This window comes from Strongylocentrotus purpuratus, unplaced genomic scaffold, assembly GCF_000002235.5.
Source record: "Strongylocentrotus purpuratus isolate Spur 01 unplaced genomic scaffold, Spur_5.0 spur5_scaffold_1, whole genome shotgun sequence".
In the NCBI taxonomy this organism is placed as follows: Eukaryota; Metazoa; Echinodermata; class Echinoidea; order Camarodonta; family Strongylocentrotidae; genus Strongylocentrotus; species Strongylocentrotus purpuratus.
This window is the reverse complement of record NW_022145594.1, coordinates 9,461,706-9,489,303: the sequence shown is the minus strand read 5'-3', so window position 1 is coordinate 9,489,303 and position 27,598 is coordinate 9,461,706. Positions and strand designations below refer to the sequence as shown.

Below are 27,598 nucleotides of genomic sequence, written 5' to 3'. Positions count from 1 at the left end.
GTTCTTCAGCACATGCTTCCTCCTTTGAGCGAAGCAATAAAGGTAACGACTGTAAATAGGTGGCCTTTAAATAGAGGTGGCTGCTAAGACGGGTACCTGTACTGAATGTTGAGAATGAATTTCAACTTGTCACTGATTTTTTAAGCCTGTAGTATCAGAATTTAGTTCTATGTTCAGGTAATATGATCTATCAAAACAAATTTGACCGCCAAAAACTCAGTCCCTACGCTCTGTCTCGCAACCGCAAAATTTTTCGTGTTTTCGCATAATATGTCCGACATGGTAAGCCAGGTAAGGTATAGATCAAGTTTTTTTCCCTGTTCAGAAGTCATGTTAAAATCCCTCGTAGACCGCCCTGTGTGATATAATAATAATCATTTATTAATCAATTTCCTGATATCCCTTAATTGATGATGTTTTGTTTGTTTTCTTTTTCGTGTATGGCATGCCCAGAAGGGTACTCGAGCACTATGGCATCACCTCAAATATGTGCACCGGGAACATACAGGTATATGAAAATGATCTGAAAGTCTTCCTTTTTGTCATTCTACTAATTTAATTTTGATATTAAAGGAGTCCACCATTTTGCCAACAACAAAAAAGTAAACAGGCTCTTCATACTCCATAACTATTAAATTTAAATTTAATGAGGGAGCAAGAAAGACACGGTCAAATATGTTGCTGTGTCGGGTCAGCTGTTTCGGTATTCTTGCTCGATCCTCTCGTACTAATTTCAATGCAGAAGTTTGACTGAATTCAGATAAGGTTTAAGAGTCGAGAACAGTACACCGAATCGTCTGCTTTTTTCTCATGATTTAATGAAACGTCAAAGGATTAAGAGTCGGGCACGGTTCAACGAATCGTCTACTTTCTCTAAGAATTTAATGAAACTCCAAAACTTCCGCGCTTCGCGCAGGAGGGGGAAGCTTCATTCAGACAAGGATTAAAAGTCGAGCACGGTTCAAAGAATCGTCTACTTTCTCTGATAATATTTTAATGAAACGTCAAAGCTTCCCGCGCGAAGCGCGGGAGGGCAAAAAACTGAATTCAGACAAGGATTAACAGTCGAGAATGGTACAGCAAATCGTCTTCTTTTTATAATAATTTAATGAAACGTCAAAGCTTTCGCGCGGGAGGGGGGGGGACTTCATTCAGACAAGGATTAACAGTCGAGTACGGTACAATAAATCGTCTTCTTTTACTAATAATTTAAGGTAACGTTTCAGCTTCCGCGCTTCGCGCGGGAGGCCTATCAGCCACCCCCCCCCCTAATGAGCGTGATTTAAGTGATTCGCTTGCTCTCTACCGCCCCTCCCTAAAGTAAGATCATAGCTCCGCGCCTGCATTAAAATATATATAGCTATGATGAAATAATTCATATATTTATGTCGTCGAGGAAAATGACCTTTTGCGCATACGCAAGTACTATACACTGTTAAAACAAGTATTAAAAAACTGCGGGTTAAAAAAATGTTGATTAAAAAACACTCGACCATGGTTAAAAATGTAGTGTTGATTAAAATTTACTTTTAATCCTGCGTTGGTTAAAAACAGTGTTGATCAAAACTATGTTGGTTAAGTCCAAGTCATTGGCAAACATTGTAACCCAGCATGGATTAAAAACAAAATTCCGACAGTAATGATAGCGGCCCCCTTCCGGTTAAAGGTGATACAAAGTTTTGGTATGCGGTCATGATTTTGGTTCAAATGAACATATTGGAAGCATCTGCGACCCTTCAATATTCAGTGATCGTTGTCGCGGTTGAAATCTAGTCTAAAGTTATGAAATTGTAAATAATAAACTCTTTATGTTGTATAGCTCCCTCTCAAGGTCAAGATATTAATTAAGCTATACAACAATGTTTCTTGACTAAAATCGACCGATTACCTATTCCCGTTTGGAAATTATATATCACAACTACATATTCTGAGATTTTCATGGTCGCAGCTACCATTGTACGGCCGTATAGGCGCTATTGGAAACTTATCAAAATTTACCGGGAGCACCGGTAAATTGTTATATTCAATTTTTCTCAAAAGAAAAAGTGTTTTAGGGGCTAAATTTTCTAGTGCTTATAATAAATCCACAGAGGCATCCAAATATATCAAATTGTAAAGATTCACTATCAACCCATATTTCAAAATTTCCCAAAACTTTGTATTACCTTTAAAGTTTAATCAAAGTTTAATCAATGTTGATTAAAGTACTGGTCACGTGACCCAACGGAACGATATCGAAGCGCGTAGCTAGCGATCGCTCGACATATGTAGTAAACTGCGAGAATTTCAGTTCAAACTATTGCATAATATTTTATATACAAATCATCATTTACATAGATTCAGGTTCCATGAAAATGGTTTGTGCTCATTTTGCAAAAAATTTGAAGAAACTTATCAACATGTATTCTTTGAATGTAATACAATAAAGGAAGTCTGGGGGAAATGTGGAGATAGACTTAATTTACCAATTCTGAAGAAATTATCCTGGAAAGAAATTCATATAGGAATAGATGACACTACTTTTAAAACAGAGCAATTATTGAACCACATTTTGATTTTGATTAAATATATGATTTTCCACAGTAGAGAGAAGGGAAACCCTCCAAAAGCAAAAGAAATAGAATATAGATTGTTGGAAAATAGAAATGAAGAGAAAAAACTTTCAATGGAAAGACACACTTTCAATTCATTTAAGGAAATGGGAAGCTTTGGAAAGTTTAGAATAAATGTTTTCAGTTTTTTTTTCTCAATATACAACTTCCTGACCCTCCTCTCTTCTCTCTTTTTTTGTTTTTTTGTTTTTTGTTTTTTGTTTTTTTTCTTCTCTACTTTTGTTTGTGTGTTCGTTCTATGGTGGTGTGTGTTTTGTATACTGTTGTACTTGTTATGTGTTTAAATGTTGTGTGGGGCGGGGGGTAGTAGGTGTTTTGTAGCTTTTTCTCTTTTTATATATATATAATTTTTTTTTCTTTTTTGTCTCTAAAGGAAGATGAAGAGGTGTAACTTTTATATGTAAATGTAAAAGATCATTGGCAATTTATAAAGACCTATGTTGAATTATTTTGTTATTTTGTATACAATGTTATAAATGTTCAATTGTTCTTTGAGAGAAATTAATAAAAACCTATGAAAAAAAAAGAAAATACACTAGCGCTAGCTACAGTACAAGTACACAAAGTACATGCTACGCGTGCGACAAAATTAACAATGGAGGTTGTCGCGAGGACGCTAAGGAAATGGGGGTTTGGACGTGCTCGTGATAATTATTTGATACAATTCAACTTTAAATTTATGTATAATATTTTACCAACACCTGTTAATTTATTCAAATGGAAAATCAAAGAAAACAATTTGTGTTATTACTATAATAAATGTATTTTTTCATGCGAAAATATTTACCGATTTTGGAACGTTATTGAAATAGTATTATGTAACTCCTTCTGTAAAAAAATTAAATTCTCACCCATTTGTGTTGTATATGGTTTTCATGACGCAAAAGAAAATGTTACAGATATTGATTTAATACTTCATTATGCTTTCTTTGCAATCTATAAAGCGAGTGTTGGAAATCAAAAAAAAATGTAGTAACGAGAATAATAAGCAAATATTTTTTGTTTATGTTGAAATACAAAATAGAAGTAGAGGAAAATAAAACTAAGACAACAGATTTGAATATTATTAAGTGAAAGAAGACAATTACTGATTTAAAATCTACTATCAAGTAAATAGAGATATATAATTTGATTTGATCTCATTTAAAAATGTGATTAAGTGCTTTGTTATGAATATTTATGTACTACGATGTTATCCGTGATTTTATCTGAATAAACATTTATTTCAACAACAAAAAACAAAAACAAAAAAACTATTGCCGTTTGTGCTCGATTCCTTAGAGTTAGTTTTTTCCTCTTCTACTTCTGTTGCCTCTTTGAAATGTTTCGTGGCTTCGCATAACTTATTTTCTTTTCCAAGCGGATTTCTTGGACAATTCTTACGTTTTTAACTTCGATGCATCCTTTGAATGCTGCTGAGTGGTTTCCTTTGCAGTTAACACAAAAGGGATTAGATTTTCTGGGACATTGATCGAAAGGGTGGTCTTCTCCACACCTGACGCATCTTTGCTTGCTATTGCACTGCGAAATTACATGTTCCATGCGTTGACATTTGAAACATCTGGGGGCAGGGGGGATGAATTATTCTACTTTAAATTCCTGATAGAATAGTATGATTTGTGTTGGTATCGTTTTACTTTCAAAGGATAGGATGACTGCTTTGGTGGGCATGTCGGTAGGGTTAGGGGTTTCGGTTGACGAACTGCCCTTTGTTTCAGGGTGGTTTTTCTTTATTTTCCTCGTGATTCTTTTAGCATTTGCGCGTGTGTAGATTTTGAGCGCTTGTGTGATATCTTCTTTTGTAATTTCTGGATGAACACCTGTTATTACTCCTTTTACTGTTTTTGATCGTTCTTTTACCTTAACTGGGATACTGCCTATTTCCGATATGTTTGAAATTGCCTTATGTTGTTTTATGTTCTGACACTTGATCAATATACCGTTTTGGATTCTTTTAACAAATTCTATTTTGGTGGGTCCTGGACATTTCTCTATTTCTTTTGCTATTTTTATGAGGTTTAGTTCATCTTGGGTTGTGGAAGATTGATGTGGGTCTGCTCGGTCTTCTTGAAATATGGGGCTTTCGCAATCCGACCCCGACTGTGCCTTTAAACTTTCTGTACGGTGGCTGTCTTCTCGTGGCCGAGCTCTCCTAGGGTGTTTCTTTGCATTTTTCTTTTCTACGGGGATGAAGCTATTATTGTATGCCTCCTCTTCTGTGTCACACATAGGAGCATCACTATCCTGGCTGTGTAGTAAAAGCTGTGCTTTTGATTCTCAACATTATACAAACACCACTGTCCAAAACTCAACTGATTTCACTCAAAATCGGTACTTTAGTGACAATTGATGACACCTAAATGGCAGTAAAATACATTGTTTTCAACTTACTGATGTTAAAAAGAATAATTTAAAAATTCAAATTGTAAGTCTACTGTCAAATTTTGCTTACAGCCGCATCGACATGATTGTATGCAGTCTATGCAATATTGTGTGGTGTGTATATTTGTGTATACGTTTAAAAAAAAATACCTGCCTCACAGCACGTATGCAGTGCTAGAGGTCAATACGTATTAGCATTGACTCTCTATGCTTTGCTGGAGTGCTCCTGTGTCACCTTCTATCTCTGATGAGAAATATCTTATGGGATTAAGGTGGTTGTAGGCCGCCATATCAGGCGGCTTTCGGGAATGGGTGTTGCTCCCAAGTTAGGTTCTGTTGGTTAATTTAGCATATAGTGCAGTGCAGAAAAATGCCCCAAAATATTGCTTACCTCTTGGCAATCCCAATACACAAAACAATTCAAATACTATACGGAGTTGGGTCGGCGGAAAGGGATAATTGGTTTCCTTTCACTGAGACCAATCGCTTGGTCACGTGGTATATTTGGCGCCGAATACAAAATTGAGCGTGGTTTCCGAAAATCAGAGAAATAATTTTGATATTTTCCACGATGAAATTCCGAAGAGTAGTATGGTGAATTCACAAAATGTAAATTCCAAATAGACTGAGGTTGAATTTGGTGTTAGTTGAAGATTCAATTCAATCGAACACCGGAGCTCGGAGGAGGCACGTCCGTAGCAGACAATCAGTCAAATTATACAGTTTCTTTTCATATGCAAGAATCAGGCGAGGGTGACTATCGCGTCCCTTTGCGCCTGAATGCGTTTCTTGAGACGCGACCGTTCTATTCATCGCGGCCCCCCCCCCCCCCCCCCCCCCCCCCCACCCACTCAGAGTTTTTTAGGGTACGCGTATGATTGGTCCCTCTTTTTGAAAGCACCCCCTATCTGAGGACTGCCAACATTTTCGAACCCCCCTTTCGCGGGCTTTTCCTGCCGTGGAGACCCCCCTAAATCATGAAAAATGCTCAATGTACCCCCCTAAATTCGGAATAATATCTCAGGAGTCCAAAGAGATGAGAGAAACAAAGAAAAAACACCCCTTTTTAAAGAAATCTCCGGGTGAAAAGTTAATACACCCCTTTTTTTTACAATTCTCGGGCCGGACTTTGTCGCACGAAAAGTACCCCTTTACCGGACATTTTGGTAACACGTATGGGGTCCGTTTGTTCTCGGAGTGGGGGGGGGGGGGGGGGGTCGCGGCCCCACGCGTCGGGGCACAGTCGCAACTTTGGAAGGCTCCCCTTAATATACCAGTTCACGGTTAGCACCTTACTGCAATGACCCCGAATATCCACAGATCTTCAAAACATGCTATTATGTAAAAAGGTGAATATGCATGTGACACCTGTTCTACACATTTTTACATAATAGCAGTGAAGGGATGTTCCTTTGTCTACCTGAGGAACTGTATATTTTGTCCGCTTTCTTTGTCACTCATATTCATTTTGCTAGCTGCATGCCCCGATAAAGCCGTGAGGCATTTTCTATAGCCCTCTATACGCCAGGGTGTATATTTCAAAATTGTTAGAATCGCTTGCCCGTGAATAGCCTTGATTTAGACATTCTTAATTCCCATGGGCCAGGGCAAGCGAAGTAGTTCTGGGTTGCCCGGATATTACCCGACCCTTTGGGCTAGCTGCATGCCCCACTAAAGCCATGAGGCATTTTCTATAGCCCTCTATACTAATGGAGTATATTTCAAAATTGTTGGAATTGCTTGCCCGTTTATAATCTTGATTTAGGCATCCTTAATCCCCTTGGGCCAAGGCAAGTGAGGTATTTATGTGTTGTCTGGATATTACTCGACCCTTTGGGCTAGCTGCCTGCCCCGTTAAAGCCATGAGGCATTTTCTATAGCCCTCTATACCCAGGGTGTATATTTCAAAATTGTTAGAATCGCTTGCCCGTGAATAGCCTTGATTTAGACATTCTTAATTCCCATGGGCCAGGGCAAGCGAAGTAGTTCTGGGTTGCCCGGATATTACCTGACCCTTTGGGCTAGCTGCCTGCCCCACTAAAGCCATGAGGCATTTTCTATAGCCCTCTATACTAATGGAGTATATTTCAAAATTGTTGGAATTGCTTGCCCGTTTATAATCTTGATTTGGGCATCCTTAATCCCCTTGGGCCAAGGCAAGTGAAGTATTTCTGTGTTGTCGAGATATTACTCGACCCTTTGGGCTAGCTGCCTACCCCGTTAAAGCCGTGAGACATTATCTATAGTCCTCTATACTCGTGGAGTTTATTTCAGAATTTCTTGAAATGCTTGTCCATGATTAGTCTTGAATTGCACCCCCTTAATCCCCATGGGCCAGGGCAAATGAGGTATTTCTGGGTTGCCCGGATATTACTTGACGTTTTGGGGTAGCTGCTTGCCCGCTCAAGCTGTCAGACTATTTGAATAAGAAATATCGAATTTTTGAATATGAATGTCGAATATCCATCCAACTTCACAATTTGAATGTGCATATCGAATAGCCTACCAACTTCACGCTGGTCTGGTTCCCATATTTTCAACTGGAGGGAGAATTCATTCCCCTTCGTCAAGCACGACTCCCTACTGATTACCCCATGTGTGCTTACCTACTTGCTTTCTTAGTTTAAAAAAGAAAAGAAAAGAAGATAAATTGTAGGATTAGTCAAGAGTTATCATTCAGTCATTCAGTATAACTGCATAAATTGTATTTGCAAAATATTATTTCAAGTCATCTACCAACTCGCAATCTCCGTTCATCTTCAAAACATACATTCACACCTTTAGTCACATCCACCAAAACATATGGGCACCGTGCTTTCCAGTATGCCATACCAAAACTATGGAACAATCTTCCAGAGTCTCTAAAACGTTGTCCTTCACTACATCAGTTTAAATCCGACTTAAAAACATATGTTTCGATCATGCCAGTCTTAAATTTAAATTTATGTAGTAAACATGTGAATTTTGTAATTGATTTGATAATTGTAATTGCTAAACTGTGAAAGCTCAATATTCTTCTTGTCTTTTCTCTCTTCTCTCTCTCTCGTATCTAAGCGCATAGAGACAATTTTGTAATATGCGCTATATAAGAATTGAACATTATTATTATTATTATTACTCACAATCATGTACATGTGCAGGTAGTCTCAACTCTTCCCATATCACTCTCTCTCTCCCTCTTCCTCTCAATCATTGATCATCTCATCAATCATTTAATCAATTTTGATCACCAAATTATCTATTATACAGATAATTGATGTGGCTGTGCGAGCAGTAAATATACACTGCATGTAGGTTAATCGGACAATGAAGGAGACTTGTCAAGTTCATTATCAGACTCAATAGGGACTTTTAGATTCTGCATGACGAGAACATGGATTGGCACTGGCAGTGACGTCACATTGCCTTAAAAGGGCAGTCCACGTTCTCGTCGTGCAGAATCTAAAAGTCCCTATTGTGACTAAACAGAATGTAGTGCATACCACTAATGCACGTCTCAAAACATGAATTCTTTGTTTTTATAAAAGTAGGTCAACAATATGAAGTAAAAGTTGGGAGGTGACATTTACATTTTATGACATCACAGTAGATATGCGCAGCCAAACAAGTGTACAAATCAATGCCCTTGCCATTTGGAACTACACGCAATTCCTTGCGCCCCTTTAATTTGTACTTGCCAGAGATACATGTACAGGCATCTCAGCTGTGTATTATAACTTTTTTGATGGGAACTTTTTTGCATGGTAGGTGAGGCAGGGAAGCATGTTGCTTGGTCTTGTGGTGTCATTTGACCAATTAGAACCCATTTTTATAACACTCAATCATTCTATCAATCAGTTATATCAATCACCATAATATATCATCTCACTTATTGTCTGTCATTCCAAAGTACACTCATATACTAAATGTAGCGGTTTATCTCACAAAAGATGACTTAATGACAAATAGGACATGACAAGTTGATTTCCTCTGTACGGATCTTTAATTTACATCACCAGAGAGGTATCATCGCAATACTTTGTACACTAGCAGAAAGAGATCTTGTGTCCTTTCATATCCAGGTCTATGCCTCTGCACCCTTTGGGTTACGAGTGTAGATCAGCTGGGAGCTGTGCTTCACAACTAGCTTGATCAAACCTGTAGAAGAGGAAGGCAAGACACAGAAACAATCTCTTAATATCTAAGGCCACGGATAAATGAATAGAATCATTTCAACATTGACACTTGACATAACTCAATAAAAAAAATGGCATAATTTCCAATCTCACAAATGGAAAGAATATGATATTATTCATTTTCATCATTCTGTCCCCTGAATTGCATGCTAAATGCAGCTAAACTACTATTCTAATTTTTTTTAAACTATAAAAAAAACATTAGACATTAGATTAATTATTGAACTTGTTATAGAAATTTCCTTATATTATTTCTCACAAATCACTCAATATATCCTAGGTCTTTACATTGGAACAATGCTCAGCTTGTCAAACTAATTGGCCCAAATTCACAAAGGAGGTTTGTCGACAAACCTCCTTTTGTTATTTACAAACCAGGTTTGCAAAAAACGGGTCAAAACGTGTCATATGACGTACATAAACCTCGGTTTGTCGACAAACCTCCTTTGTGAATTGGGGCCATTAAGTCTGATTTTGATTTCAATGCTTATGAAAAGGGGGAAAGGGTTGTCAGGACCCTGTAATGAACATGTACGTTAACAAGAACATAGGCAAAGTGACTATCGTTTGTGAGGGAAAAAAAACTACACATCAAATTATTGTTTCAGCTGGAAGATACGTTCAATATCCAACGACTGTATCGGCAGTTTCCATATGCAAAAGGCCACAATTCTCTGACACCAGACTTGGTCACCAGACTTGGTGGAAATACCATTACTGGGAGTACAAATCTGCACATAGCAAACCCGTTGGCCAGTCAAGAATTACCCCCTAATCGCTCGTAGAGCTTCGGGTGAGGGAAAAGCGAGGCATTACATACGGTCTAATGGTCATTAAACGGAAGGCTTAACCCTGGTGATTGACAACACCTGTTATTGGGTAAACACCCGAACGGTGTCAAATTCCTCATGAGAGCTGACTTCTATGTGACTTTAAATAATAGTGAGCACTGGAGCTTGGGCACTAGTTGGGTGCCCTACAAAAGAGGGTTATTAGTAGCTTGTATCTCACCTTTCCTCAGGAGTTCCTCTAGGGCGAATCTGGCGAGGGAACCACGGATCTTCAGACGCTCAGAGACAACTGATGGTGTGATGAGTTTGTAGGTTGGCACTTCCTTGTAGAGCTTTTCATAGGTAGCCTTGTCAAACATCACCAGGTTGTTGAGCTTGTCACGGACCTTTCCCTTGGACCACTTCTACTCAGCAGCACATGGAAATCAAACAAATTGATAGAGACTTGATCAAAAAGACCACCAAACAGTCAAACTTGCTTTGTTGACTTTGCTGAGTGACAATACATTTGACATATCATCAGTCAAGTAATATAGCCTATTATCTCAGAAAAAAGTAATGATGATCTGAATAATACAACTTGCTTCTGGCATTTTTGCACACAAATTGTGCCTAGCTACACATAATGAGTAAAACAAAAACAAAACAAATGTGACTGCATCTCCAATATGCCTCCGCCTAAATTCATTTAAGATCCTGGCTTTATTATTTTTGGAATATCACTATGAGAACATGTCGATTGATCTTTATGACCCTTGACCTATGACATGACAATAAACAAATCTGATCACTTGTCCCCCTACAGTGATGCATATTAGTCAAGAGGGAAATCTGATGTTTTTTGTTGTTGAAAATATGCTTCAAAAACTACCCAAATTTGACAACTTTGGACACTGTAATACCTTGGATTATTCTCTCATTTGAAGTTGTTGTAGTCCACGTTTGAAGAATTTTCATTATATGAACTGTTCTCTGACATTCCTATTTCAATCAAAATGGTGACTCTAATGGGAAAATAGCTAGCAAGGAAAATGAAAAATACATAACATTACCTTGCTAGGTGATCAAAAAGGTTTCATTTCATTTTTTCAAAATAATAATTATAACAATATCAGATAAGTCTGTTGGGGTTTCATTCTCCTTTAAGTTAAGGAATGTGGTTTCTTTACCTTCTTCTTGGCCTTGCCACCAGACTTTGCAGCTGGCTTGGAGGACTTTGACGTCTGCTTCGTGTCCTTCTTTGGCGGCTACAGGAGATCAAAAGAAAAACAAAAATTGAGAATCAAAGTGCATTTCTTCTTAAAAATATACAAATCTGAAATAAAAAATCTACATGCCATTCTCAAACCAAGTAAAGTTATGTCATGCATTAGAAGTATGGTAGAGTGACGAAAGTCTGCAGAAATTTAAAAGAAATATTAGAAATGTGATATTTGATCTATGATTTCTCATATTCTACACGTTTAGCCGATTTATAAATCCAAAAAGGCGATCCATCAAATATAAGGTAACTTAGGTAATTGCATAATTTGCAAGGCAAAATATCAACCATCATTTAGTGTCACTTTTTACATAGTTTAGAATATTTAGATGACATCTTCTATCGATATGAAGATTCCTAGACCCTTGACGGTAAATTTTTAAAAAATCTGAATCTTTTGTCAATGTATTCATAATTTCACACCCAATTCCAGAGAAAAATTTGTCTCTTGATGATTTTTAGGTTTCTCTTTCCATAGGTGACATCTGATTTAGTTAGACCGAGTTTTTTTAAAGACATGGAACTGTCCCCAAATTAAGGACACGCACGAACCAGTGTCGCTACACCATACTAGTATATATATTTTTTATATCTATAAACATGTATATATATATGTATGTATGTATATAGGTCTAGTAGTAGTAATTATTATCATCTTCATCATTATGTGTGATTTTTTTTGCAAAAAAGATTATATGCGCTTTGCTTGTTTGTTGATATGATTTGTAACCGTTTTTAAATGTGTGTGGACCCCTTTGAAAATCAACTTAAGTTGAAAGGGCAATCCACCCCACATGTGGAAATAAATAAATAAAATAAAAAAAAATAAAAAAAACCATGGATTTGGGCTGAGCAGAGTCACGCCTCCCTATTTAGCCGATTCAAAAAGTGGGGAAAGGGTATTTTTAAACTGTAATCCTTTGTGATCCCTTGGGGCTATCAAAAAAATAAGCGCATGGATATATTCCTTACAACTGACCCAACTTAAACCTCGGGACGTCATTTCTCATGAGTGGCAAATCTCGGAGCTACGATGGAAACCATGTTTAAATCTGTGTTTTGTTCAAGATTTTTTTAGTTCCGAAATGACGCTCCTTCGAACATGGACAAAACCTGCCCTTTCATATGACACCTCATTTATTGAGTATCACCTTCAGGATCACAAAGAATAAAGGTTTGAATCTCAATTCGGTAATAAAAACATTGACCAAGTTCGCATGAGCCGGAATGCACGTAGATCTAGGCTGCATATGGACGTGTGCAATTTGTAGATCTATGGGAAGGTTTTTTAGCACACAAAAACGAGTGCGTTGAATTGACAACCTGAGATGAATTGGGTTAGGATGAGGAATCACCCTTTCAGAGACGCCAAGTTCAAAGATCAGCTATGCGTGACATTTTCATGACTCTTCACGCATGAGGGTATAACCTACATCAGGCCTCGAATTACATCAAATTTGGGTCAAGGCCACTTTTTTGAGAGGGCACAAATCCACTGAAAGGGGCACTAAGGCCAAAGTGGAAAGTGTGCGTAAAATCACCTCACGCCGTTTTCATGGTGGGGGAGGGGGGGACATTTGCACCCCCACCCTAAAAAAAATGCTCACTACCTCCCCCCCCCCCCCCCCCCCCCCCAACTGAGCGAATTATCGGCCGGCGCGATTTTCAAATTTTCGGGAGCAAAACAAAATACTAGGCTACTAAAATACGTCACAAAGCTTTATGCGCAACGTCACGATCAAAGCATGTACCAAATTACTATGGGTAGCCCAAATTCTCATGTTTATCTGTTACTACGGTAAATTTGTCAAGTATTAAACAATTTCACCTTTTCCTTGAATGGATCATCCCATACGGGGGTACGTACTACTAGAAACTAGCGGGTCATAGCGGGTACACACATCAGCACACATACCATCATACACAAACCCACATGTTATGTGTGTATTGACACCCCGGCCGCACACGAGGCGGGCATGCAATTACGTCATCGGTACACGGCCTCCCCATGCGACTAGCCCTGCGGTGGCACAATCAAAATTTCTGCGATAGGAAACAGACCACAGCCATCATACTTCCACAACAACATCAAATTTCACCTCCAATCGGACAAATAGTTACAAATAGAGCTACATTATTGATCTAGTCATGCCTCGATCTCTTAACTTAAAAGTCAGCATCTGCTACGGACGTTTTCGGCAAAGCAGAACTTACCGGGGAATCCACGGTAGGTTTCAATAATTTTTATTGAGTCATTTATATTTTATTTTGAAGACCTAGTCTATACCCCTGGCCGCCCACCGGGCTATGCCGCACACCGGAGAATCTAGGGTAGCGCGTCCAGTATTCGGTCAACAGCTGTAACAATTTAAAAAATAATTAATGAGCCGCGAAACTTGCACAAATCAGGCAGCTGAACAACTTTTCTTAACTCTCAAAATTAAATCAGATATAAAAAATTAGGGCCCGATAATGCCATTGACTATAACGTGTATTCACTTCCGGGTTTTATGGCGCGAACGGCTAGCCATACTAGTCAATGGCACATATCGCGTAGACAGCGTAGCTCAAGCTGCAAGTTGCGCATTACATGCGTACGCTATGCATACGCTTGCATATCGCGCGATACAGCTGTTTGGCTAAATATAGCAAAACAACGTAACTCTGCATGTACGTCTTTTTCGTCGATTCTGATCAAAATGATATGAATATTCCAGCGTCTTGGAGGGGCTGTATCTTTTGATAGAAACGTTGGTGAGACTTGAAATTTGAAATGTATTATTTTTATTACATTTTTAATTCAAATTTCAAACAAAAATGGTGAAAAATGATACCAAATTGAAAATTGAAAAATCGTTCAGACACCCTAATATTAGTGATTTCCCCTAAGTGACCGATTACTGGGCTCTCTACCCTACTCTAGGACTAGGCTACTTCTTCACATTTGAAAAAAATGTGCCCCAACCTGCTGTTCGAATCATTTTTTCTGAGGCTGGCCCTAAAGTGCAATACAGTAATTAGTATAGGGTTAGGGTCTAGACATCTACGCGATGCAGAGTGACTTCGTTACAGCCGGGCGCGGGCTAGACCGAAAACTTCAGTCTCTCTAATCTTCAGTTGTTCCACTGAGACTACGTCTGGCTCCACTACTCCTCCGATTATATAGACTGAAGTACGGCCTATGGGGACCGTGAGGGTAGAGTGACCGAACAGAGATGAACGAAATGCTCAGAGGTTTTTCTCTTTTTAAGTCTTCATCAAATCTAATTTTGCCGCCATTCTACAGCCCCCGTTATCTATACAATAACGAAAACTTAAATATATACTTTGACTTACGATAGCTTGCTTATTCAGCTCCAAAATTAATGATTAGAGTCTAATCCGAGAGAGTCTCATAGTCATTGTTAGCCATCTTGGTTTTAGTTGATAAATATTCATTTTTTTTCTTTGCGAACGTCCAATAGCTACCGTAGCTACGTACAAGTCAGCCCGGCTTGACCCACAAAACGAGTGCTCTGATTGGCCATTGGCTATGTTTTGGTAGGTTGACCCGGAAATATATCGGCCGCCGGGTCATATAGCTCTATGCTCAAGTGCATGAACGTATGGTTTCACAGTTCTGAGACGAAAATGGGACAATTCGTATGAGTAAGTCTATAATTTTCATATATTTGTATAAGATTTCAATTAAAAATATGTAGTGTAAATAGGAGAACACTACTTATAGAGTAAAGGAGGGGGTAATCGACCAGCTCCAGTTTTCGGCCGATTGGTTGGATGCATGGTAAAATCCTTTTAAAATACATCGCATAATAGCATAACACAAATCCCACACATACCATACCATGCCAGTGTCACTGAAAAAAAAAGAATCCCAGAAAAAAATCACGAATTGCCATGACAATATTCATTTCAATTTTCACTGATTGGAGCCGGTTATCGACCTAGCGAGTCAGTTTACGACCGCATGTACAAAGTCAATAGGAAGCGCGTGGCGCGCCATGCGTTTCCGCGCTGATCTATTGCACATGCGGGCAGAGCAGGTATCCCACGCCGGAGCTCCCCGGTGCTCGCTTGGTCGAAAACTAGCACTGCGGTGATCGGAAATTGGAATCTGAATTAGACGGACATATCGTGTGTAGGTCGCGGTGTTCAGCTGCATTGATTTAATACATGCGATGAGATACTTTTGAGCTTGCGACTAACACAAAATCAGGCTCTAAATCTGAAAAATACTTGAAATAAAGCTCATTTTATGGTACCCATATTTCTTACAGACACGCGTAACACACTCGATTTTTCAGATTTGGGTAGCGGGGACCGCCAATTACATCGCTAAAATGTGATATTTTAGGATATATTTTCCATTGCAAATGTGGTTCTTCAGTGACTCTGGCATGGTATGTTATGTGTGGGATATGTGTTATGCTATTATGCGATGTATTTTAAGGGATTTTATCATGCATCTAATGGATCGGCCGAAAACTGGAGCTGTCCGATTACCGGCTCCTTTACTCTATTGAGTTTCACCTTCAGGATCACAAGCCCCAAAGGTTTGAATTTCAATTTTTTTTCATAAAATCATTGACCAATTTTCATGGTCATGCAATGCACGTAGACTGCATAGGGATGTGTGCAATCTCTATGGGAAGTATTTTAGCACACAGCATCGGGTGCGCGATCAGACACCCTAAAATTATACCTTCAAGTGATTGAAGTTGAGCCCTGAGGAGTCGTGCACCCTATGATGTAAAAATTGTAAGTACTCCCTTTGCAGATTTAACGATAATATCACCCAATCGGCTGTTTTACTAGCCCCCAAGAGAAACCAAGGAAACCACCCGAAGCTCCGACGCCTGCGGCGCCGGTGTTGGAGCTTCCCGGAGTTAGGCGCGGGCCTGCCCTACACCACAGGCAGGTGAAGGAGACCGAGAGAGTCCATAGTACTATTACTCGTGTAGCATAACGCGTGTCTGCCGCACGTTAGCCAAATTGAGCATTCGAAGGCAAAGTAATACGACACAAACACGCAAACTACGTGGGCACATATTTCATAATAATTAAAATGAATTAACTGCTATATCATTATCATTCCACTCTTTCATGCCATACAAGTTAATTTAATCTACGTCGAGAAAAAAATGGCATTTATATTGGAGGATGTTCGTACCATTTTCGTAGAGGAAAAGTGTGCAGATAAAAGAGGTCGTCATTAACTGGCTCGATCAATAACTTATTTTTTGAGAAAATACTTGTTATTAAAAAAAATGTTGTGGATCTTATTTTCTAGATATGATTATTGTTTGTATATTTTTAAGATGTAATACAAAAAAACAAAAAAACTTTAAAGTGTGCCGAGTCCAAAATTATGTAAAGCTATATATTTCACAAGGTCACACAGGTCAGTGGGATGAAGATAGTCCAATCTAAAATGCATCAATGTGTGGGTTTGCCAATCTGATGAGTATACAGATCGCATTTTACACTTCCAACAGCTATACTCGGCACAACTTGGGGTGAAGCTTTTCTTCACACACCTAATCGGAGATGAAGGTAGCCCATCTTATGTGTAAAAAATGCCAATTTGATAAGTGTAAGGATCGCATTGTACACGTACAACCGCTATACTACACACACGCGCAATATATTCTTTGTGTATTGTATCCATCAGGCATGATCAGTGCAACGATGGCTGCATGGCTACCAATTAAAATAGGCATGGTGGTCGGATATAATGAGAGTAGATGATGGAGGGGGGTGGGGGGGGGGGGGGGGGGGGTGGGGGGGGGGAAAGCGCAGTACTTAGGGGCAAATCAAAGAATTATACTAAGACCTCACCTCATTTATGTTAGAAATTAAAACGTTATTATCTTCTTTCGAATTGCAATATATCCCCGCACCATAATTATAAGCATGTCATGCATATATATATGCTTTTTCTCTGGGAAAGGGGGCATTGACTCTTTAAATACCAAATCACATAAACTTTTCACCATTATGTCACCGTCATGTACATATTTTCTATGGATATAATTTCATGTAAATTGTCAATTATGGATAAAGTGGAATATTAACTCTTCACCACCCTACGCTAACTCTTCACCACCCTACGCTAACTTTTCACCACCCTAGCGTCATGTACATTGTCTATGGATAAATGGTAATATTAACTCTTCACCACCCTACGCTAACTTTTCACCACCCTAGCGTCATGTACATTGTCTATGGATAAATGGTAATTTACTAACTCTTCACCACCCTACGCTAACTTTTCACCACCCTAGCGTCATGTACATTGTCTATGGATAAATGGTAATATTAACTCTTCACCACCCTACGCTAACTTTTCACCACCCTAGCGTCATGTACATTATCTATGGATAGCTGGAATAATAACTCTTCACCACCCTACGCTAACTTTTCACCACCCTAGCGCCATGTACACTGTCTATGGATAAGCTGGAATATTAACTCTTCACCACCTACGCTAACTTTTGACCACCCTAGCGTCATGTACATTGTCTATGGATTATTAACTCTTCACCACCCTACGCTAACTTTTCACCACCCTAGCGTCATGTACATTATCTATGGATAAGCTGGAATAATAACTCTTCACCACCCTACGCTAACTTTTCACCACCCTTCCGTTATGTACATTGTCTATGTATAGCTGGAATATTAACTCTTCACCACCCTACGCTAACTTTTCACCACCCTATAGCGTCATGTACATTGTCTATGGATAAATGGTAATATTAACTCTTCACCACCCTACGCTAACTTTTCACCACCCTAGCGTCATGTACATTATCTATGGATAAGCTGGAATAATAACTCTTCACCACCCTACGCTAACTTTTGACCACCCTAGCGTCATGTACATTGTCTATGGATTATTAACTCTTCACCACCCTACGCTAACTTTTCTCACCACCCTAGCGTCATGTACATTATCTATGGATAAGCTGGAATAATAACTCTTCACCACCCTACGCTAACTTTTCACCACCCTAGCGCCATGTACATTGTCTATGGATAAGCTGGAATATTAACTCTTCACCACCCTACGCTAACTTTTCACCACCCTACCGTCATGTACATTGTCTATGGATAACCTGGAATATTAATTTTTCACCACCCTACGCTAACTTTTCACCACCCTATAGCGCCATGTACATTGACTATGGATAAACTGGAATATTAATTTTTCACCATCCAATTACAATACAGTTTATTGAAGTTAAAACGGGTATTATGTCCTATGTGCAGGCCAAAAATAATGACGAGGTTAAATTCCAACGTAATTTGAATGATAATAATAATTTAGAACTTCCCTCAAAACCAAAAGGTTTGAAAATGTCTTTTTTTGAGAAAATAATGATCATTAGTTGTCGAATTGATTTAGCGAGCATGCTCGTTAATTAGTCTGATTTTTACATAATAGACAATTTTTACATTTAGTACATGTAGAGAGGTGCGGATCCAGGGGGGGGGGGCGAGCGGGCCTTGCCCCCCCCCCCGAAAAAAAAGGAGAGAAGAAAAGGAAAAGAAGGGAAAGGGAAAGAGGAGAAAAAGGGAAAACGAGGAAGAAGGAAAAAAAAGAGGGAAGAAGGAGATCGGGGGGGGGGCAAAAGGAATTGCCTCCCAGGCTGCTGCCCCCTCCCCCCATCAAAAATTAAAAGAGAAGGAAGGAAAGGAAAAAAAAGGAAAAGCTGAGATAAAGGGAAGGAAAAAAGAGGAAGAAGAAAAAAAGAAGGGGGATATCAGTTGCAATTTTCCCGATCGGGGGGGGGGTGGAGGCAAAAGGCCCTTGCCTCCCCCCCCCCCCCCCCCCCGTCCCCGCGTTAAAAAAAAAGAGAAGGAAGGAAAAGGAAAAGAGGAGAGCTAAAAGGGAACAAAAAGAGGAAGAAGAAAAGAAAAGGAGAAAGAAGGGAGATCAGTCAACAATGTGTGGAGCGGAGTGTGGGCCAAAATGACCTTGCCCCCCCCCCCCCAGGCAAACTTAAAAGAGAGAAGGGAAGGGAAAGGGAAAGAGCAAAAGAGAATGAAGAAAGGTTAGGGATATCAGTTTTAATTTTCTCGTCAACAAGGTGTAAATCGGGGGGGGGGCACTGGCGTACTGATAGGGGAGGGGGGGGGGGGGGGGCTTTGGGGAAATAAAATTCAAACGTGGTTTATTTCTAATTCCATAACGGTGGTTTACAAATAATGCTGAAATGACATAATTTCCCGAGATTTTTCATCACTTTAAAGTAAATTGTACTTTTGTATGCGTTTGTTGGAAAATGACAAATTCCTAAATTTACAGCCAGGCAAGAAAATGCTTCTTGAGATGCCTACATGTCAGGGCCCGCGGAACGGCGGGGATCGGGATCCTCGAGCCCCCCCCCCCCCCCCCCCCCTTTTTTTGAAAAAGTATATTTAAGAGAAATAGAAAGAAAGAGAGCAAGAAAGAAAAAATAGTTAAATGCCAGTGTCACATTATAATGATGTATCAAAATATGCTCATCTGACCATGATTAAATTAAATGCCTAAAACCACGAGGGCTCAGCCCCCTGGATTCCACCTAGGGCCCTAAGGCGGGCCCCTTGATACTCATCTGACCGTAATTGAGTGCCTAAAACCCTTGAGTTTCCGGGGGCTCCGCCCCCTGAACCCCACGCCATTAGTGATCTGCAAATGTCACAATTGGGTATTAAAATAATGCTCATCTGACCGTAATTAAATGCCTAAAAGCTTCCGCGCTTCGCACGGGGGGGGGGGGGGGGGGGGGGGAGGAACTGAAGTTAGACAAGGATTAAGAGTCAAGAACGATACAACGAATCGTCTTCTTTCTCTAATGATTTAATGAAACGTAAAAGCTTCCGCGCTTCGCGCGGGAGGGGGGGGGGAACTGAATTTAGACGAAGATTAAGAGTCGATAACGGTACAACGAATCGTCTTCTTTCTCTAATAATTTTTTGAAATGTCAAAGCTTCCGCGCTTCGCGGAGGAGGGAGGGAGGAAACTCGCCCCTACTTGCACCCACCCCCTCCCAATTACGTCACTGCTGGTCACCATAACGTACCAATATTTGGCTCGCATGATTTCAAATTTGCCCACCCCCTAAGAAATCCTGGATCCGTGCCTGCATGTAATGCTCATATGTACCCCTTACAGCTCTATTTATTACCAAAGCAAGTCAATCATTCATTCAATAGCGTCTGACGGTCAAGTCTTAAAAGTAAACAGGTTTCCTTTCATAATTTGAATTCTATAGGACACTGCTGACAGATAGGACATACGTGACATATTCACAATTCCTGCAAAGTTCTTCAGACTTTCATGTTGGCTGAAAAAGAGATCATGGGGTTCAAATAAAACCTTTAAGAGATTTATTATTTCCGATCGGTGGGTTTATGTATAAGCAATTGCTTCACGAGGATGAACTGAAATAAACAGTTGCGATCCCCTTCTGTCGCCTATATAAATTTAAAAAAATATATATAGTGCTTGATATGTAGACGGGTGAGATACTTTAACAATGAAACAGTCCTCTTTATTTAACAGACTATCAAACAAATTATAAAACTTGCACTCTCCAAAATATTATCGTCAAGAATTTAAAATTCTATTGTACTAGCCTGTATATCTTTTTCTAATACAACTGTAGAGAAAACATATATTGTAACATTCTGTAATATGTGGAATATATTTTACAAATGAACCTCAATATACCTGGCAAATGCGCAATTACACCTTGTTCCCGAAATATTTTGCGGTACCGCAAGACCTTATGCAGGTACATGCAACTGGGAAACTGTTGATTCGTCGGAAGTTTGCAACTTGAATGGATCTTATTTCAGTCGTTATGAATTCAAGAGAATCGGAAATGTAGGACTTATGTTTATGTAGGACCTCCACACAATTCCACATTGATTCCAAAGGGATGACAACATAATGAAGCACGAAGGCAAAGCTGGTTTAGTAAATGTTTTTAATAATTATGTTGTTTTCATTGTGACTTGGTTGCCATGTCTAATGTTTTAAATATGTGCACAGCTGCATTTGAGATGTAAACTGACTGTACAACATTGAATTTATCTCCCATATAATTATACTAGAGAGAATGTGAATAACAACGAATTTGTTAACAAGTTTGTGTTGTCTTGGTCTACAGAACACTATATTAAATGTCTGCAAGGGCGGTGGTAAAACATGAGATGGAGAGGGAGGAGTTAATTGTGATAAATCGTTATTGAACGAATTAATTAACATTTTGAATATAATAGTAAGAAAAATAAACTCGTATGAGAGTTTAAAAAGCGTACATGCATGATTGTGTATATAAACGTAAACAGACATACAATAAAATGGGCAAATACCATTAATCCCTTTTCCATAACCAACAGGCACATTTGACACATGCTATATAATGTAAGGAAGCTCCTTCTGTTGATGTTGTTTGTTTGAAACATTGTCTTATCTTATTTGTGTCGTGTATAATTATGGGAAAAGTGTTTGTACTTTAACATGTTAATACGTTTCCTGATCATGTACTTGACAGTACGTCATATATGCAGGCCGATTTGCAATGGTAAAAAGGCTGTTTGTGTCGGCTATCATTAATCATTATGATCTCTTTAAAAATTGAAATTAATGTACAATCTTGTACAGTATGAATGTCATAATGAATGTCATAGTCACAAGGGAGAGTGGTAAATGAGCAAAGAGACGCACTTTCGTCGCAACTTTCTTCTCTAATAGATAAGTTTGATATTACCATCTATATCATAGGCGCCGGAAGTGGGGGGCAGGGGGGGGGGGGGGGGGACAAAACGCATTTGCCCCCCCCCCCCCCCCCCACACAAAAACGCCCCCCCTCCAAAAAAAACAAAAAAAAAACAGTAAAGGAGTAAACATGGTTTGTATTTTCAACCCAAAAGAACATAACAATAATAAAATCCTGAATTAATCACATATACAATTACATTCAAAGAAAAGAAAAGTTCACAGGAATTACATTTCATAAACATTGCGCTATACGGTATTTATCAATGGAGGTCTTTATAATAGCGCATATCATGGACATATTGTGCGAGAATGGGAAAGCGTGTTTGTTTTTTTTTTTGTTATAGGGTGAGAAGACATGAGCCCCCGAACGCTGGCGTACTGATGGGGGGGGGTGTATTTCTTATTCGATACCAGTGATTTATAAATGTTGTTGTTATGACATCATTTTCCGGTATTTTTTCTCCATTTTTTTAACCTTTTTATACGTTTGTTAGACGATAAGAAATTCCCAAATTACAGTCGAGCGAAAAATACGCTTATTTAAAAGCCTTTATGTCATGGTCTGCAAAGTGGCTGGGCTCGAGCCTCCCCCCCCCCCCCCCACCCCCAGGCGCGGATCCAGGATTTCTTAGGGGAGGGGGCCCAACTTTTTTTTTTTTTTGCTCCCGAAAATGTGAAAATCGCGAAGGCCGAAAAGTCGCTCAGTGGTGGGGGGGGGGGGGGGGGGTACAGAGCACAATTTTTTTTTTTTTTTTTTTTTTGCTCCCGAAAATTTGAAAAACGCGCCGGCCAAAATTCGCTTAGTGGGGGAGGGGGGGGGGGGGGTAGTGAGCACACATTTTTTTTTTTTTTGATCCTCAAAAAAATTTCAATTTGCACCCCCCCCCCTTGAGCGCCAGGGGGGGGGGCCCAACCCCCAAAAAAGGTAAAATCACGTGATTTTACATGATTTTTTCTCAAGGGGGGGGGCCCGGGCCCCCCGGCCCCCCCCCCCTGGATCCGCCACTGCCCACCCCTCCCCCCCCCCCCCACTTCACTTTTTGAAAAAGTATGTTAAAGAGAAAAAGAAAGAAAGACGGAGAGAAAAAACAAGTGACCTGCCAATGTCACAAATAAGGTATAAAAAATGCTCATCTGACCGTAATTAAATGCCTTAAACCCCAGAGCTTAAGGGGGCTCCGCCCCGAACCCCCCAAGGGCCTTAAGGCGGCCCCTTGAAGCTCATCCTACCGTAATATACCTAAAACCCCTGAGCTTCCGGGGGCTCTGTCCTTTGGATGCTCATCTGACCGTAATTAAATACCTAAAAACCCGAGCTATCGGGGGTTATGCCCCCTAGACCCCACCAATGTCCCTAAGGCGGGCTCCTGGATGCTCATCTGACCGTAATTAAATACGTAAGCCCCTGAGCTTCCGGGGGCTCTGCCCCCTGGACCCACTATAGGGCGGGCCCCTGGATGCTCATCTGACTGTAGTTAAATATTAAAACCTCTGGGCTTCTGGGGGCTCCCCACCTGGAACACGTCAATGGCCTTAAAGAGGGCCCCTGGATGCTCATCTAACCGTAATTTAATACCTAAAACCCCTGAGCTTCCGGGGGCTCAGCCCCTTGACCCCCCTACCGAGACTCATGCCCTGGATCCTACGCCAATTTACGCTCTACCTGATCGTTAATACTCCGCTTTGAAAAACGTTCCGCGTGAGCTGCATGTAACATGTAAGACTGGTGGTGATGCAGATTTTTTCGTCTGCCCCCCCCCCTTCCGAACGTTTTTTTACTCATTACGTCACTGCCCCTGGAAAGCGAGCCCCTGGAATGTTTGCCACCCCCAATCCCCCCCCCCCCCCCCATCCCAAACTGTTTACGGCGCGCCTGATCTATATACTAGTACTGATTCTTTATTCTAATGTTGCCATGTATTACCGTAGAGGCTATGTCTACGAGAACGAAGAAGAGAAAATAGAATTTAAAGGGAAAAAAGTCATGTATGCATTGGCATTTCCTGTAATTTCTCAATAAATGTTTATTAGTTTTCGAAATATTCTGGTGTCCGCAGTCTTAATATTGTTTTCAAACTTCAGATGTGTATCATTGTGAGAATTTCATGAGAGCTTGTCCCCGTCTTATAGAGTTACGATTGATCCAAATCAATCGTAAGTCCTCCAATCAATCGCAAGTTTGTAGTCTCCACTCACTGGGGAAAAGGGGCGGCCGAGTGACTTCGAAAGTGGGGGGGGGGGGGCGGGGCACCAAGAAAAAAGGACACTTTCTGAAGAAAAAAAAAGCACCTAGGCGACAAAGTGAAATCTCAAAGAGAAAATAGACATTGTTTAGACTTCGGTATATACCCCTACATTGTGTTTACATTATCAGGGATGATTTCAATATTTGTTTCACTTTATACACCATACAAGATATTGCATAATGCATCATGCTTTGCAGTTGGGTGTGATGTTCTGAACATTTATTTGCGAGCGAGGAAAAGTGTTAAGATTTGTAAGGTCGCAGTGCGAAAAATTACATCTTATAAAGAGGAAAAAACCCAATCCTGATAGGGTTATAAGTACATTTTCATAACGGAAGACTGAAAAGACCTTAGATAATTAACATAAGTATATTTTGATTTGATTATATTTTCTTCTGCATTCTTGTAATCATACAGTTTTTCGATAACAATAATAATATAAAGTACAATAAGTATTTTTCTGACATTGAATCATAAATTAGCAAATACATATATATATATATATATATATATATATATATAATATAAAATGTCATAAATACTAAGTTTCCTCAAACATTATAAAACATACAATTATTTACGGAAGAAGGAATGTCATTGTAAGCAGATTGCTTGATAAAACGACAACCCCAGACAAAAACTCATGAATATATTAACACATATTAAGCAGATACGGATAGGTAATTGAAAATACAAATTTCGATGATGGTGATATTGACAATGCAGATGAGGATGATGATGATGATGATGAAGATGATGATGATGATGATGATGATGATGATGATGATAATGATTCGAATGAAAGAAGATATGACATGATAAACAATGAAGAGTTGACACAGAAATTCTACCTTGAGTATTCTGATAATAACATCGTTTTAACTTTGGCCTTAAATGAGTAGAGTGAGCAGGCCCGTAGCCACGGGGGGGGGGGGGGGGGGGGGGCACGTGCCCTCCCCAGAACGTCGATCAATTACATGTATGTGTCCCCCCCCCCTAAACATCAAACTCTGGCTACGACCCTGAGAGGGAGCAACATGATTTAATAGATTCTGGGAGAAAGTTCCATTGGTCAGGACCATGGTGTCTTATGGATTTATTTCGGGTATACTAGATGAAAATTTGAGGAATTACGAGTAGGGTAAGAGTGAATAGCTTTATTCATAGTGTAAAAGTTTTGAAATGAAAGAGGGAGCATATTTTTTAAATACTTAAACATGATCAGTAAACATTGTAGCGAATTTATGTCGAATACTGTAAGGGTTTTCAGTTTATAAAATATTGGACTTGTGTGAGATAAATAATGGTGAACCAATACATAATACGAAGGGCTTTCTTTTGCAATAAATAAATAGAGTTGATTTTGATTTTGGCGCTGGTGGCCCATACTAAATTGCAATATGTTATATACTGTAATATCAATGAATTATAAAGCATAACAAGCGGATAACATGGGATTAATTTCTTCTTTCAAAATCGTTTCAAAATTACAGTAAGTTCATTGGCTGCATGTATCTCTTTCAAAAAGTGTTTGAACTAACTATAACAATCCCATTTTTGTCTTGATGTCTTGATTTGAATTGTCTTGATTTGTAACTGTCCCTTATTACCTACGCATGTTGGTAATGAGAGACCTTTGGTGATGACGTCATAAATTATTTTTATCTTATTAATCAGTTACATCATGACCACAATTTTGTTTCCCAATAAAGAGAAGAAGTTACTAAAGAGAAAACAAAACTTTCTGTATGTGTAACATTTTTCATGTTTATGTAAATTATGGAAATGTGCTTAAGGGTCTCCAATTCCCCACACCTACCCTAGTACTAGAGATTAAAGAGAGCACTTACGAGAATGGAAAATGGACACTTATTGCAATGGAAAATGGGAACTTGTCGAAGGAAAAGGGGCACGTGTCAAAATAAAAGGGGCACTTATCAGAGTAAAAGGAGCACTATTCCTATGTAAAAAGGGGCACTTTTCGGGTGCTTGAAAAAGTGGGGGGGGGGGGCACTGTGCCCCTACTCCCCCAGGAGGGCGGCCTCTGCTGGGGAGTATTCCTACCATATGGTCACCGTGAAGGCATAGGCATAACTAACACAAACTAACACGGTAAAGAGTTAATATTCCAGTTTATAGACAATGTACATGGCGCTATAGGGTGGTGAAAAGTTAGCGTAGGGTGGTGAAAAATTAATAGTGCAGTTTATCCATAGACAATGTACATGGCGCTGTAGGGTGGTGAAAAGTTAGCGTAGGGTGGTGAAGAGTTAATAATTATTCCAGTTTTTCCATAGACAATGTACATTGCGCTATAGGGTGGTGAAAAGTTAGCGTAAGGTGGTGAAAAATTAATAGTGCAGTTTATCCATAGACAATGTACATGGCGCTATAGGGTGGTGAAAAGTTAGCGTAGGGTGGTGAAGAGTTAATAATCCATAGACAATGTACATGACGGTAGGGTGGTGAAAAGTTAGCGTAGGGTGGTGAAGAGTTAATATTCCAGCTTATCCATAGACAATGGCGCTAGGGTTTTTCCATAGACAATGTACATTGCGCTATAGGGTGGTGAAAAGTTAGCGTAAGGTGGTGAAAAATTAATATTACCATTTATCCATAGACAATGTACATGACGCTAGGGTGGTGAAAAGTTAGCGTAGGGTGGTGAAGAGTTAATATTCCAGCTTATCCATAGACAGTGTACATGGCGCTAGGGTGGTGAAAAGTTAGCGTAGGGTGGTGAAGAGTTATTATTCCAGCTTATCCATAGATAATGTACATGACGCTAGGGTGGTGAAAAGTTAGCGTAGGGTGGTGAAGAGTTAATAATCCATAGACAATGTACATGGCGCTAGGGTGGTGAAAAGTTAGCGTAGGGTGGTGAAAAATTAATATTCCAGTTTATACATAGACAATGTACATGACGCTAGGGTGGTGAAAAGTTAGCGTAGGGTGGTGAAGAGTTAATATTCCAGCTTATCCATAGACAGTGTACATGGCGCTAGGGTGGTGAAAAGTTAGCGTAGGGTGGTGAAGAGTTATTATTTCAGCTTATCCATAGATAATGTACATGACGCTAGGGTGGTGAAAAGTTAGCGTAGGGTGGTGAAGAGTTAATAATCCATAGACAATGTACATGGCGCTAGGGTGGTGAAAAGTTAGCGTAGGGTGGTGAAAAATTAATATTCCAGTTTATCCATAGACAATGTACATGACGCTAGGGTGGTGAAAAGTTAGCGTAGGGTGGTGAAGAGTTAATATTCCAGCTTATCCATAGACAATGTACATGGCGCTATAGGGTGGTGAAAAGTTTGCGTAGGGTGGTGAAGAATACTCCAGGTTATCCATGTACAT

General features: G+C 39.6%; 2 protein-coding genes across 2 annotated transcripts in view; both read right to left on the bottom strand.

The window, feature by feature from the left end:
* LOC100893288 (sushi, von Willebrand factor type A, EGF and pentraxin domain-containing protein 1) overlaps positions 1-5,805 on the bottom strand; it is a 28,126-nt gene extending 22,321 nt beyond the window's left edge. The window contains exon 1 of the mRNA XM_030977625.1: positions 5,386-5,805. The gene's annotated coding sequence lies outside the window, so the exon portion shown is untranslated. The remainder of the gene's footprint in view (positions 1-5,385) is intronic.
* Positions 5,806-8,957: 3,152 nt separating this feature from the next.
* On the bottom strand, positions 8,958-16,482 carry LOC589961 (40S ribosomal protein S25). Its single transcript, XM_789588.5, has 4 exons — positions 16,392-16,482; positions 11,130-11,207; positions 10,181-10,364; positions 8,958-9,131 (listed from the first exon to the last, which is right to left on the bottom strand). Exons 1-4 carry the CDS (start codon positions 16,392-16,394, stop codon positions 9,058-9,060), a joined length of 339 nt encoding a protein of 112 aa, XP_794681.2. The 5' UTR covers positions 16,395-16,482; the 3' UTR covers positions 8,958-9,057.
* Positions 16,483-27,598: the final 11,116 nt, after the last annotated feature.

Excerpts from the sequence above, each read along its gene's own strand:
- LOC589961 (XM_789588.5), bottom strand. Across the intron at positions 10,365-11,129 it reads GTGGCAAGGCCAAGAAGAAG|AAGTGGTCCAAGGGAAAGGT; the intron begins GTAAAGAAACCA and ends GCTGCTGAGTAG. Across the intron at positions 9,132-10,180 it reads AGAGGAACTCCTGAGGAAAG|GTTTGATCAAGCTAGTTGTG; the intron begins GTGAGATACAAG and ends CCTCTTCTACAG.